Source organism: Mustela nivalis (genome assembly GCF_964662115.1).
Source record: "Mustela nivalis genome assembly, chromosome: 1".
NCBI classification, from domain to species: Eukaryota; Metazoa; Chordata; class Mammalia; order Carnivora; family Mustelidae; genus Mustela; species Mustela nivalis.
In genome coordinates, this window is record NC_139020.1 from 18066574 (window position 1) to 18081726 (window position 15153).

General features: G+C 40.6%; 1 protein-coding gene across 3 annotated transcripts; it reads right to left on the minus strand.

The window, feature by feature from the left end:
* Positions 1-5687: 5687 nt before the first annotated feature.
* LOC309846604 (uncharacterized protein) lies at positions 5688-15146 on the minus strand. Of its 3 annotated transcripts, none has more exons than XM_082695847.1 (3): positions 14826-15146; positions 12910-12953; positions 5688-7705 (listed from the first exon to the last, which is right to left on the minus strand). In XM_082695847.1, the coding sequence occupies exons 1-3, from the start codon at positions 15053-15055 to the stop codon at positions 7683-7685; spliced, it is 297 nt and encodes a 98-aa protein (XP_082551973.1). In that variant the 5' UTR covers positions 15056-15146; the 3' UTR covers positions 5688-7682. The 3 variants fall into 3 exon arrangements, with proteins under 3 accessions (XP_082551973.1, XP_082551972.1, XP_082551971.1); XM_082695846.1 differs by lacking the exon at positions 5688-7705 and adding an exon at positions 10044-10486 and having other exon boundaries at positions 14826-15145; XM_082695845.1 differs by lacking the exon at positions 5688-7705 and adding an exon at positions 10044-10550 and having other exon boundaries at positions 14826-15131.
* Between the last annotated feature and the right edge of the window lie 7 nt (positions 15147-15153).

Sequence of the window (15153 nt, forward strand, 5' to 3'; positions counted from 1 at the left end):
CCTTTTTTTCCATTTACACATTAGTTTAATGTTTCCCACCTGAGTAGAGGCCTGTCCTGTAAACCAATGCTTTCTCAGGCTAACGGGCATCTGAATTAACAGAGGATTGTGTTAAAAATATAGATGGTCTTTTTCATGTGTTCCATTTCTTCAAAAAAGTTGGTATTTTGATATTTTATAGGGATTGCATTAAATGTGTAGATTGCTGTAGGTAGCATAGACACTTTCATAATATTTGTTCTTGTGGTTTTTTTTTAAGATTTTATTTATATATTTGACAGAGAGAGATCACAAGTAGGCAGAGAGGCAGGCAGAGAGAGAGAGAGGAGGAAGCAGGCTCCCTGCTGATTAGAGAGCCCGATGAGGGACTCGATCCCAGGACCCTGAGATCATGACCTGAGCTGAAGGCAGTGGCTTAACCCACTGAGCCACCCAGGCGCCCGATATTTGTTCTTCTAATCCATGAGTGTGTAACGTTTTTCCATTTCTTTGTGTCTTCCTCAATTTCTTTCTTGAGTATTCTAGTTTTCTGAGTACAGATTCTTGACTCTTTTTAGATTTATTCCTGGGTATCTTATGGTTTGGGGTGCAATTGTAAATGGGATAGACTTCTTAATTTCTCTTTCTTCTGTCTTGTTGTTGGTGTATAGAAATGCAACTGATTTCTGTACATTGATTTTATATCCTGAGAAGGAGAGAAACCATACGAGACTTAATCTCAGGAAACAAACTGAGGGTTGGCGAGGAGTGGGGAGGATGTGGGAGGAATGAAATGGCTGGGTGACAGACATTAGGAAGGGTATGTGCTCTGGTGAGAAAAAAAAATAAATAAGATAAATGCAGATGCTGATGGAGTAGGTCTGCGGTGGGGCTGAGAGTCTGCATTTCTAACCAACTACCGGGTGATGGTGTTGCTGCTGATCTGTGATCCACCCTCCATTAACTTGGCAATATTCTAAAGTTTTTTTCAATGTATTTCTGCTACCAAAATAACAATGAGCTCATCCTACTTTTTCTTACTGTATGAAATCTGAATACTAGAATAAGGCCATCAATTCTCAGTGGGTGCAATATTGCCCCCAAAGGGGAGGAGATTGTTTTGTTGGAAATAAAAAAGCTGAAACAGATATATGGTAGAGTTGGCTCTTGAACAACAGGGGTTTGAACTGTGCAGATCCACTTATACATGGATTTTTTTCAATAAATACAGTACCGTAAATGTATTTTCTCTTCCCTATGACTTTCTTAATGACATTTTCTTTTCTCTAACCTACTTCATTGTAAGAATGCAATGTATAATACACGTAACATATAAACTATGTGTTAATATACCGTTCATGTTATCCATAAGGCTTCTAGTCAAAAGCAGGCTATTAGGAGTAAGTTTTGGGGGAATCAAAAGTTACATGCAGATTTTCAACTGTGTGGGGGGTTGGTGTTCCTAACCCTCATGCTGTCCAAGGGTCAACTGTATTATCAGTGATATTAAAATGTCATGGTAGCTGGTAGAGAATGCCACTCTTGGTCTCAGGGTCATGAGTTTGAGTCCCACATTGGGTGTGGAGATTTCTTGAAAATAAAATGTCAGGAGGAGCCACAGGAAAAATGTCTAAAAAACTGCTGATGGAAGGTTTAGAACCACTGCCCTAAACTATTATAAAGTCTCATGAAACTGGCACAGACTGCCTGATTATAAACACTCAGTCACCAACATCTAAGATTTCTGTTATATATTACTACCTGGATTCTCAAATTCTCATTGATAAACATGATGAAAATTTTTTATTGTAGAGGATGCTGCGGTGAATTTTCCCCTTTATCAAGCATCTAAATATTATGAATTGCAAAGGAGAGGGATGAGAATAAATACAGAATGATGATCAGAGATGACTTATACGAACATGAAAATTAACCTGAGTTGAATAAAAAATTAGATTACAAATAAATGAGAGATTTACAACTGGAATTATAAATACACCCTTTTTCCTGATGTTTTAAATATACATTACCTTTTAAATGCACTTCTTTATACTCCTATTTTATGTGTAATTATTTTTCTAAGAATGAGGTAATGAGTCCCCTTAGTGCACACTTGATGCACAGAATATTCTAATTAAAAATACATAATTCCATTTAACTATGGATATGTGCTAAACTACCTCTCATGTCCAAATATGCATGGCCAACCCCTGGCATAGCAGAGAGAGCTAGTGCCTTCTGCTAGGTTAGGGAGGCCAGCAAAGGCAACTGCTGTCATCTCCATGTGAAATAAAATGAGAAATCACCCAAATCTGGGCCCGAACCTGTTCCACAAGGGTCACAATGTGAAGGCTTCTCCCAGTAACAAAAACTGACCTCCTTTTTTTTTTTTTTTTTTAAAGATTTTATTTATTTATTTGACAGAGAGAAATCACAAGTAGATGGAGAGGCAGGCAGAGAGAGAGGAGGAAGCAGGCTCCCTGCTCAGCAGGGAGCCCGATGTGGGACTCGATCCCAGGACCCTGAGATGCTGACCTGAGCTGAAGGCAGCGGCTTAACCCACTGAGCCACCCAGGCGCCCCAAAAACTGACCTCCTTAAGTGTACCTATTAATGAGCTGAATGCCGGTGCATTCATCATCCCCAAGTGCTACAAGGTATTATAATTACTCCAATTTTTCATGATTAATTAGAAGCATGAGGTGCAAATAAGCTAATACAAGTCAAGGGCTAAGAAGCAGAGAGCAGGGATTTGAACAAAGGGAGCTTTCCCCTGGAGCTCGCCTCTCTCATTGGCAGTTCATGCTGGTTGTATCCAACTAATTTGGGAGTGGTTTTAGGTGGTCAAGACCCACCTGGCTTCCTCTCTAGGGCATGTCAAGGTTGACAGGAAGAGGTAGGCTAGAGCCATGACCAAGGGACTAGGAATAGGTATCTTGTTAAAAGTCCAGCCTGTAGGGTGCCTGGGTGGCTCAGAGGGTTAAAGCTTCTGCCTTTGGCTCGGATCATGATCCCAGGGTCCTGGGATCGAGCCCCTCATCGGGCTCTCTGCTCTGAGGGGAGCCTGCTTCCTCCTCTCTCTCTCTCTCTGCCTCTGCCTACTTGTGATTTCTCTCTGTCGAATAAATAAAATCTTTAAAAAAAAAAGTCCAGCCCGACTAATCGGGAATTTTTTAAAAACAGTTTTAATAAGGGGATATTAGTCAAATACTATACAATTCACCCATTCAAAGCATGAATTCAGTGTTGTTTAGTATATTTATGGGTATGTGAAACCATCATCGTATCTTAAAAAAAAAAAAAAGAAAAGAAGATGTATTTATTTATTTTAGAGAGAATGAGCAAATGAGGGGACAGGCAGAGGGAGAAAGGGAATCCCAACTGGATTCCAAGGCATGGAACTCCATCCTAGAACCTTGAGATCATGACCTGAGCCAAAATCAAGATTTGGCAACTCAACCAACTGAGCCACCCAAGTGTTTCAACCATCACCACATCTAATTTTCGAACATTTTAGTGTCTCCTAAAAGATAGCTCATACCCGTTAGCATTCACCCCCAACTCTCAACCCCCCTACCCCCAGCCCTAATCAACCACTAACCTACCTTCCGTCTCTATAATAGTTTCCTATTCTAAACACTTAATATAAATTGAACCATATCTATGCGATCTTTCGTGATGGGTTTCTTTCATTTAGCATAATGTTTTCTGGACTTACCTCTGTTGTAGCATGTATCAGTGCTTGGTTCCTTTTCACTGGTGAGTAATATTCGTTGATTTGATTCACTACATTTTATTTTTCATCCATTCGTTGATGGACATTTGGGTTGTTTCTACCTTTTGGCTATTATGACTCATGCTTCTATGAATATTCAGGTACCACTTTTGGTCTGGTTGTATGTTTTCATTACTCTTGGTGTATGCCTGAGAGTTGAATTGCTAGGTTGCATGATAACTGTATGCTCAACATTTTGAGGAACTGCCAGTCAGTTTTCCAAAGCAGCGTACCACTTGACATCTCCACCAGCAGTGTGTGGGTTATGGTGTGTCCACATCCTCCTCAGAGCTTGTCAACAACTGCCTATTTAGTTAAAGCCATCTTAATGGGTGTGAAGTAATATCTCATTGGGTTTAGATGTACATTTCCCTAATGGTTAATGATGTTGAGCATCTTCTTGGTTTTCATGCCTGCTGGTTATTTTGTTTATCTTCTTTGATAAATGACTATTCAAATACTTTGCCCATTTTTAATTTAGATTAGTTGCCCTTTTTTTGTTATTGGGTTGTGTTTTTTATATATTCTGGATACAAATTTCTTGTCAGATATGTGATTTACAAAATTTTTTCCCCTTCTGTGGGAATCTGTTCACTTTCTTGATGATTTGTGCACAAAGTATGATTTACTGCATTCTTTTTTTCTTTTTTTACTTCTGCCTTTTTTTTTTTTTTTTTTTAGTCTAAGAAACCACTGCTTACCTAAAGGTCAAAATTATTTACTCTTATGTTTTCTCCTATGAGTTTTCTAGTTTTAGCTCTTTCATTTAGGTTTATAATTTATTTTGAATGAACTTTTTGTATATGCTGTGGTATAGTCATGTAACTTTTGTGTATGTTGTCTGGTATGGGAGATATATCCTGGTAAATAAATTCCATTCTTTGTGTGTGGATATCTGGTTGTCCCAGCACCATTTATCGAAAACATTATCCTCTCCCTATTATGTCTTGGTACATTTGTCAAAACTCAATAAGGATTTATTTTTGGACTCTAAACTTTTCCACCATTCTGTATGTCCATCTGTAAGCCAGTGCCACATTATCTTAATTACTGTAGCTTTGTAGTAAGTTTTGAAATGAGGAAGCATGAATCTTCTAACTTTGTTGTTCTTTTGCAAGATTGTTTTGTTATTCTGGGTTCTTTGCAATTCGTTATGAATTTTATAATGAGTTGTCAATTTCTTCAAAAGCCACTGGGATTTTGATAGGGATTATACTGCATCTACAATCTTGACAATATTAAGTCTTTTGATCCATGAACATAGGATATCTTCCCATTTTTTAAGGTCGTTAATTACTTTCAGTGGTGTTTTATAGTTTTCAGTGTACAAGTCTTACACTTCTTTTACTAATCTTATACCTAAGTGATTTATTCTTTTTGATGCTATTGTAAATGGAATTGTTTTCTTAATTTTATTTTCAGAGCTAGTCTATAGGAATAGGGATTGATTTTTTATATTGATCTTGTATCCTGCAACCTTCCTGTACTCTTTTATTACTTTTACTACTTTTTAAGTGGATTCCTTAGGGTATTCTATGTACAATATCATGTTACCTGCAAATATATTTTTGCCACTTCTTTTATAATCAGAAACTTTTCTTCCTTCCTTCCTTCTTTCTTTTTTCTTTTCTTTTTTTTTTTTTAAATGTTTCATGAAGTTGTGTGTCATCTTTGTGCGGGGGCCATGCTAATCCTCTCTGTGTTGTTCAAATTTTAGTATATGTGCTGCTCAAGTGAGCACTTTTTACTTCTTTTTCTTGCCTAATTGTCCATCTCCAGTAAGATGTTAAATAGATGTCAAAGAGTGAACATGCTTTTCTTTCTTATTCTTGATTTAAGAGAAAGTATTCAGTCTTTCACCATCATGTATGATATTAGATGTGGATGATTGAGAAAGTTCCCTTCTATTCCTGGTTTGTTTTGATCAAGAAAGGATGTTGGATTTTACCAAATGCCTTTTCTGCATCTGTTGAAATTATCAGGTGGTTTTTGTCATTTATTCTATATATACTGTATTACATTTATTGATATCCGTCAAAGGTGACACTACCTTTGAATTTCTTGGATAAATCTCATTTGGCCCAGTATGTAATCTTATTATATGTTGCTGGATTAAGTTTGTTCTTATTTTGTTGAAGATTTTTTGCATCTATATTCATACAGGATTTTGGTCTATAGTTCTTTTTTTTTTTCCTTGTGATATATTTTTCTGGTTTTGGTATCAAAATAACTCTGGCCTCATAAAATGAATTGAAAAGTGTTCCTGCCTCTCCTGTGTTTTGGAAGAGTTTGCAAAAAATGAGTATTAATTTTCCTTCAAACATTTGGTAAACTTCACCAGTAGTCATCTGAACTTGGTCTTTTATTGGTAGGAAATTTTAAAAATTACTAATTTTGTCTCTTTACTTATTATAGGCCTATTCATATTTTTAATTTTTTTTTTCTCGAGTCAGTTTTGGTAGTTTTTTTTCTTTTTACTGTCCTTAAATCCTAAATTCCATTTTTTAAAATTTATTTTCAGCATAACAGTATCCATTATTTTTGCACCACACCCAGTGCTCCATGCAATCCGTGCCCTCTACAATACCCACCACCTGGTTGTGTCTTTTTAGGAATTGGTCCATTTCATCTAAGTTATCTGATTTGTTGGCATACAGCTGTTCATAGCTTTCCTTATAATCTATTTTATTACTATAAGTTTGGTAGTTATGTTCCCTCTTTTATTCCTGATTTTTGTAATTTGTGTCTTTTCTCTTAGCTAGCCAAGAAAAAAATTTATCTTTTCAAGTAACTTATTTTTGGATACATTGACTTTCTCTGTTGTTTTTCTGTTCTCTATTTCACTGATCTCTGCTCTAATCTTTATTATTTCCTACCCTTTTTTTTTTTTTTTAGCTTTGGTCTTCTTATTCTAGTTCCTTAAGGTATAATGTTAGCTACTGCTTTGAAAATCTTTTTTAATGCAGGCATTTACAGATATACATTTAGGAAGGAATGTGGACTTCCTTTTTTTTTTTTTTTGCACAAAGAAGATCTAATAGTTTGATAAAAACTTAACCAGTGAGATTTAATTATAATTTTACTTGGATGTCTTTACTTACTTTCTGATTCTGTGGTAAGGAAGCAACCAAACCCCACAAGTTAAACACAGAAACTCCAGGGAGCTTTTGTTTTAGTGGTGACAAATATTCAGAGTTCCTATGATTTTTAATTTTGAAGAGTGATTTATTTGATGACAATTGTGAACCATTCTCAAACCTGTCACATGTAGTAAGTCTGCAGTCTGAGAAATTGTTACCAGCATTTGCAAGCATTGCAGAAATTTAATAAACTGTCGCCAAACCATTTGCTTGTTTGAATGCCAAGGTTTCCTTCCCCACATCACATGCAGCGCCCTGCTGCCAACAGTTATCAAAATACTCCCACAGTTGTCACAGAGAGAACTGTTTAGGGAGTTTATGTTTCTTTATTCTTGTCGTTCCTATATTTCATTGCCTTTGCCACTCCTTGGGGATTTATTTGAATAACCTGAACATTATATGGAGCAGTTGAGTCTTAAACAATGGATTGAGAAACTAAGACTATCTGAGATCTAGGTATGGAAACAGAGATATAGAGTGCAGTGAGATTGGGAAGGATGACTCATGTTCTACTCTCTCTGTGTTTGCATTTTTATAGAGACTGTGTTGTTTGTGTAACATAAAACAGCAATAAAAATTTAAAAACCATTTGAGGGGGAATCTAGACAAAAACACAAAGAAAAGTCTGGATAGATGAAGTCATTGTAATTGAAGATATGCAATTAGGTGGTACAAGCTTTTATAACAGGATTGAGAGATATAATCCAGCCCTTTGAAATAAAGATTGACAAGAAATTACTGGCTCTGGGTTTGCATTTTCTCTGATGACTCCAACAGATAAATGCCAAGTCAGGTTAAAAAGGCTCTTGTATCTGAAAAGGGAAAGGTAGAAGATTAGAGGGCGTGACCTTGGACCTCATTCACCAAGTCAAACATGCATGAAAGTGTGGTCTTTTACCACGATGATAATATTTGCAACTGTCATCTGGAATAAACCTATCTCTGCTTTGTCTTGTTCAAAGGCTTTGAAGGACACTTTGGCAGCACCTATCGAAATTTCAAACACATATACCCTTGACCAAGCAATTCTGTTGCTAGGAACCTCTTCTGAAGAAATATACCAGTGCACAGATTTTGGATAGACAGATGCTGATTGCAGCAAAATATTTCACATATCTTAAGTGTACATCAAAGGGAGTATGGTTTAGTAAATTATGGTCTATCTATCCCCATGTCACACGGCTCAGAAAGTAGAGATCTGGGAATCTAACAGAAGCTTTCACTTGCTCACAATACTACATTTCATGAATTAGTGAGTGTGGGTGGCTTTTTGGTGTTCAGAATTCAACTTGTATGTTCTCCCAGGGTAGGTCAAGATTGGATGTTGGGGAGAGGAGCAAGGACAGGCCAGTGTCATAGCCAAGGAACAGTGAATTAGACAGAAAAAGTCAAGAGTTTCAACCAACAATAAAAAGTGGGAAAAAAGAAGTTATGTATAAATTAGGGAGAGGGATTCTGGAGGAAAGTATTTTGTCTCACTAAAGAAGTGTCACCTTGGCCAGTTTTCACCCCACTCCCTATTTTCACTCACCATAAACCCTTATCCTAAAAGACCCTAAGTGAGCTTGAGGGGACTCTCATAGGATTTCTCAAGCTCAAAGAGCAGAGAGGACTGAAGGAGGAGCTTATTCTGGGGAACCTATCTGTCCCTTTTCATCAAAGAAAATCCGTTTTAACATGTGTTTGAGGGATTAGTACATCTTTGAAATCCTAAGCAAATGGGAAGAGAATTCTTGCAGTGTTCACAGAACTATGAAATGAAGGGTCTGGTGTGGCTGCCGCAGCGTGGGATGATTCAGAGCATTTTAAGGAGTGCATGCCAGTTTCAGGAGTCCTGGCATTTTCCACATGCCCTGGTGTTTCCAGTGATCCCAGATGCTACACTAGCCTTCTGTATGACCTTGAGCCAAATACTGGTCTTTCTGGAAGTCATCTTCTCTCTCTAGTACATGAGGTGGCTGGAACAAATGATCCATAGTCTCCCTTCAACTTGTGATTTAATGTATCGTTTTCCAGACTTACTGAATCATTAGGATTTTAAATAAGCATTACTTTGTAGTTATTAATGAAGGTTAGAAAAAAAAATTTCCTAACACAATTCTTACACATGCACACATGTGGAAATACACACACACACACATGCATTTGTAAAATGAAATATAAAACACTACCTAAGAAGAAACTCTATACTTTGGTGATCTGTATCCTTGGTTCTTTCTTCCTTGCGAAGAAGGAAGAACCAGTAACATTTTCTGTGGTATAAGGAAGAATGGAATAGTTTAAAGGAGGAATGCTAGCAGGAGTATACTCTATGTACGTTTTTAACTTTTTTATTTTTTTAAAAGTCTTTATTTATTTGACACAGAGAGAGATCACAAGTAGGCAGAGAGGCAGGCAGAGAGAGAGGGGGAAGCAGGCTCTCCGCTGAGCAGAGAGCCCAATGTGGGGCTCGATCCCAGGACCCTGAGATCATGACCTGAGCTGAAGGCAGAAGCTTTAACCCACTGAGCCTCCCAGGCGCCCCCATTTTTTTATTTTTAAGTAATCTCTACACTCAGCTTGACTTTGTGACCCTGAGATCAAGAGTCGCGTGCTCCACTGACTAAGTCAGCCAGGCGCTCCCTATATGTACATACATTTTTAAAAAAATCTTTATTTTTTAAAGATTTTATTTATTTGAGAGAGAGAGAGAGATAGAGACAGAGGAGAGCATGAGCGTGCGGAGAGGCAGAGGGAGAAGGAAAAGCAGACTCCCCTGCCAAGCTGGGTACCTGATACAGGGCTCTGAACCTAAGACCCTGAGATGATGACCTGAGTCAATGGCAGATGCTTAACTGACTGTGCCACCCAGGTGTCCCATCTATATGTACACTTTAATATTCAACTGCATTTCATTTCTCCAGAAGCCTGCGGAAACGTACACACATGCCCACACTCCACGGCTACCTTAGCACATTAAGGAGTTGGTAAGGAGTGATGTTGAAGTGAAGGTACTATTTTGACCCATGGTAGCACACTAATAGAAAGAAAAGCCTTCGGTTGGCACCTGCTTTTTCCTCTGTTCTTACACTTTTAGGAGTTGTGTGTTTGTCTGTACCTTTCAGGCCAGGTGGAAGTGGAGGGTGTAGAACCTGGATAGGAGATCATTGATAGAAATGTGTGTGTGTGTTTATTACATAGTAAGTGTAAAATGCATAGCAAGCGCTTCTTTAATTATTTGATTTCTTTAACACAGCTTATTTCAAGTGCTTCACAGCTACGAGGGTGGGGGTTTATAACCGAGAGCCCCTGCTGTTGTAACTCTGAAATCCATCCTGTGTGCTCTGAGGGCACGCCTTCCACCGGCTGCTCTCAGCCGGGGACACTCAGTCTGGCAGGCCTGCCGCTGGAAGACTGGGATCCTTCTTGTTCTGGACTTGGGCTCAAGGACTGAGCCCCCTCCTTTCATGGTCTTGACCAGCTTCCCTATCCTGCTGGGGCACGCAGGAATGCCTCTCTAGGCTCTCTTCCTCCTCTGCTTCAGGGGGAGGCAGCCTTCCCCTCTTCTCTCATGGAAGAAAATCCTTGCATATTTAACTCAGTCTTGGCCTCTGCTTCTCAGGAGAACCAGAACAACATATTCAAGCTGATGAAAAGCACAGCTTTGCAAGACAAAGACTAAAAGGAGACATAAAGGAGGAAGAGAGGGAGTTTATGCATTTGGGTTAGCTGATGGACGTGCCCAAGAACTCTCAGCAATGCACAAGAAATTAATCACAGTGGTATCCTATGTGAGGTTTTTGGGAAGAATGAATGGGGACAAGAGCTGGGAGAGAAACTTTTCAAAGTATACCCTATAATAAACAGTTCCTTGATTTTCCAGGCAAGTAAATTTACAATAATTTGAAAATGTAAAATTATATATTTGGAGTAAAACAAAAAAAACAAACATGAATTGGAGAGAAAAACAAAGTATACCCTTTGGAGATGGATCCGAGTTTGAGTCTCCACTCAGCTGGTGATTTTGGGAGAATAATGGATCTCGGGAGGGTCACTGGGCTCTTGGATTCCAGATATCAGTGAGTTGCTTTTCTCCTTGAATTCTATGATCTCATTCACTGGCTCTCAAGAAGGCATATTCTGCCAACCCCATTGCCACTGGGCTTGGCCTTGGACTGGCTCAGGCTAGGGGCCTGTGAGGCCACGAGCTAGTGAGTCTGAGAGGCTCTCAAGAACCAGCACACTGAGCAGATCTTGCTGTCCCTTCCTTCCGCCAGGGAACCACAAATCCCTAGCTAGGGGGAAGCGGGGAGCAGCTGGGTGGTGGGGGAGGAAGGGTGGGCAGGGAGTGGGTATTGGGGGTGGGGAGGCGGCAGAGGGCTCTCTGACAGCTTGGATTCTTGGAATAAAGTAAGTAGCTGAGCCGCAGCTGGCTTGTAGCTGCCGACGCCCCCCCCCCCCCCCCCCCGCGATGTGTCATGAGAGCAAAGCAAACTTCTGTGGTTGAAAACCACTGTGGTTATTCCCTCAACTTTTTATTTTTATAAAAATTTCAGAATAAGGTTGAAAGGGTAGTATGATCGACACCTCACGTAGCTTCCCTGGTTGCTAACATTTTGCCACATTTGCTAAATTTCTCTTGCCCCCCACTCTAGATATAAAGCCCTCGATTTTTTCTGAGGCATTGGAGTTATAGACATGATGGTGCTGTACCCCTAAATCTTTCCACGTTATATCCTAAGAACATGGACTGTCTCCTGTGTGACCATAATACTGTTGCCAGGTCCAAAAAAACACAGTTTTTTTTTATTTACCACTGCTATCACCGGCAGTGATATTGTTTACCACACAGTTCATGTTCAAATTTGTCAAAATAATATCCTTGGAATTTTTTTTTCCTTTCTGATCCAAAACCCAGGTGAGGATCATACACGGCTACTCATCATCTATCTCTCTAGTCTCCTTCCATTTAGAACAGTTCCTGAACTCTTTTGGTTCCTCTTTCGCGGAACCGAGGGCTTAGACCAGTTGTTTTGTGGAATGTATCATTTCCCGGATATATCTGATCTCTCTTCCTCATGATTCTTCAGATTCAGGTCACACAGTTGGGGCAGGAATATTACACGTGTCCCGTTGTTTATTCCAACCGGGAGGCACAAATAATGTGATTGTTCCATTTGGGGTGATGATAAATTCTGACCCCTTGTTAAGGTGTTGTCCACCAGATTTCTCCAATGACGTTTCCTTTATCCCTCTGTGGGGATAATCTGTGGGGTGATACTTAGATACTTGGTAAATATCTTGATCCCAACAAAATTTCTCCACTGCTTTCAGCATCCATAGGTGATCCCTTTCTGAATCAATTATTATCTGGATAATAATTACCATTATTAACATACTTCCAACCAGATGATTCCCTGGTGCCAACTGCCCCTCCCCCCCCCGCCCCATTCTGTTATTCTATTATGTGGATTTTGTAAAGAAAACTTCCTCTCTGCTCCCATTTATTTTTGAGTATCACTATGGACTCATGGATTTTTAAAAACATATATAATGTGATAATCCTCCATCATTATCCTTTTTGTTATTTAAGTTGTCCTGAATTTGTACAACGGGAGCTCTTGTCAAGCTGGATCCTGTGTCCTTTTTACATGTTTCTGCCTGCCTTTTGAGAGTTTTCTTGTTTTCTGGCACAGCAAGATGTTCTAGGCTGAACTTTGATATTTACTGCCACAGACCTGATGGTTCTTTTCATTTGGGAACGAGACTAAGAATGAGACAAAGATTTGGGGAGAAAGCTGATAAAGAAGGCTGAAAAGATTTAGCACTAGCAAATATTTTGAGGGAATTCTTTTTTTTTTTTTTTTAAGATTTTATTTATTTATTTGACAGAGATCACAAGTAGGCAGAGAGGCAGGCAAAGAGAGAGGAGGAAGCAGGCCCAGGACCCTGGGATCATGACCTGAGCCGAAGGCAGAGGCTTTAACCCCTGAGCCACCCAGGCGCCCCTTGAGGGAATTCTTGACCAAAGATTTACCTTGGGTAGGTCTCTCAGGTTTCCCCAAACCCGAATCTCCTCTTCTGGAAAATAAAGATTATTATGCCTATTGAATGAGTAGGTTTGCAAAAATGAACAAACCTGATTGATTGGCATATGTTCAACATTCAATTACCATTACTAACATACTTCCAACCAAGTTAATTTCTGCGATACTTGAGATTTCCAATTACTGTTCCCACTGTGGTTGACTTATGATTAAATTTGTTTAAATTTATGTTCTGAGGCTTTGTTTAAATATTGCTCTACAGCCAGATGGGGGTAAAATCTAAAGGACTTATGAACAACGGTCTTTCAAGGGAGTAAGTATACATAAGTTTAAGAAGGAAGCAAAAGACACACACACATCCCCCGCAGGTGTATATGTATACTTCATGGTTTGAAATAGGATCTTAAATGAGAGGTGGCGTAGTAATACTTGACCGGCTTTAAGTCCAAGGTCGCTGGCTTCCATTTCTTATCTTACAAGGGAAAGGAATGACACTCCCTGAGCAATTGATGTGAATGTCAAATTCGGAACAAGGAGACCCATGTATGGAGGCAGGGAGTGTTTCATTTTTCTTCCAGTTTTGTAACTGGCACACAACACTGTTTAAGGTGTAGCACAAAGACTTGAAACACATGCATATCGCCCAAGGATTAGCACAGGATGTTAGTATCTGTTGTTTTGGAGATTGTGATGAGAACTTTGAGGATTTATATTTTTGGCAACTTTCAAATATACCATATTGTTAATTACAGTGATCATGTTGGACATTACTTCCCCAGTACCGATTGATCTTATAGCTGGAAGTCTACTTGCTGACCACATTTCATCCAGGTCCCCAAAGGGAAGGCAGGGGTGCCTTGCCCAGTGTTTGTTCTTTAGCCGGTGCCGCCCCCTGGTGGTGACATCTTCCCATTGCAAGTCGGAGCCGAGGAGAAAAGGCCACGGGCTTAATTTGTAACCTTAAAACGCCCCAAGGAATGCCACAGCGTCTGACAACTCTGAATAAACATCATTATCATACTTCACCCAAGTTATACTTCCTATACGCTGTTAGGACAGAGGAGTTAGACGCTGAGCTGGAACTTCCCGCAAAGGAAGTCAATCATTCAATATGTATTTATTGAGTGCCTACTGTGTGCCCGGCAGGGCTGTGCCCCTTGGGATAAGAGACAAATTTCCACCCCAGTGAGATAGGGAAAATGAAGGACTCTATAAAAATCTGCTTTTTGCTCCTTTTCCAGTTTCTATTCTTGCTAGGACCTGCACCCGCATTTTACACGTGCCTTATAATACTAACAGTGTGTATCCTCTTTGAAGGGACCAGGAGCGAATGATTTCTTTAGAACAGATTATTTCTATTCCATTCAGGTGAGAATGGCGAGGAAGCGTTCCTATGGTATTCCAGACCCCCAGAGCTAGACATCGGGACACCAAGATCCCCCCTCCCCCCTCCCCCCGGATCACAGGAGTAAGACCTGAGCCCTCACCTCTGTTCTAACTGGTTCCTGGATGCCTAAGAGGACACCGCCGTCCTCAGTAAAAACTCCCAGGCTCCGAGCAAAGACGAGGCTCTCTCTTTTCCTTTCGGAGTCTCCCAGACACCCTGTCTGGACCCGCGCTCTCTCCAGACCTTCCATCAACTCTGCTTTCCCCTCCTGCGGGCGCGGGTTTCATTTCCATCCTGCACGCAGCCAGGGGTCCTCTCGAGAGGCTGGGCCTGCGGCGCCCGCTCAGGGCTCCTAGAGGACCTGCCGGCATCACCAGGATGCCTCTAACAGGCTCTCTCTACACTCCAAACACGACATAAACTAATTTGTAAAGAGTTCTATGGCTCATAGAGTTCCCTTCAGTGGCCCAGTAAACGCAGAAGCCTGGCACAGGTCCCTCCGCCCACCCAAGAACTCACCCTTGCAAAACCGAGAGTTGAGCTGTCATCAGCGTGACCCGCCGGGTGACCACGGGCGTCGTCTTTCCCCGGTTTTTCCTCCCCAGAAATACTCTTTGCGGGAAGCAAGGGTTTCGTCCAACTCTCCGGGCTCGAACTCGCGGAGGCAGGCGGGTGAGGGAGCCAGTCAGACTGCGCGACTCCAAAGAGGGAGGATGTTTCCCTGCAGAGCCGGCGGGGCTGGCGGACATGCCCCGCTACGCGCCCCTGGAACGTACCCCAGCTCTGCACGCCGCCCTCCCGGCACTGATCTTCAGCGAGGCGCAAGCGCGCCCCCTAGCGGCGGCCC

What these genes read in the sequence shown, in the direction of transcription:
- LOC309846604 (XM_082695845.1), bottom strand. Translation starts at nt 15,055, where the DNA reads ATGTCCGCCAGCCCCGCCGGCTCTGCAGGGAAACATCCTCCCTCTTTG. An exon ending in CAACTCTCGGTTTTGCAAGG is followed by an intron (nt 12,954 to 14,825) that starts GTGAGTTCTTGG and finishes TTTATTTTCCAG; the next exon opens with AAGAGGAGATTCGGGTTTGG. An exon ending in ACCTGAGAGACCTACCCAAG is followed by an intron (nt 10,551 to 12,909) that starts GTAAATCTTTGG and finishes GTCTCCTTTTAG; the next exon opens with TCTTTGTCTTGCAAAGCTGT.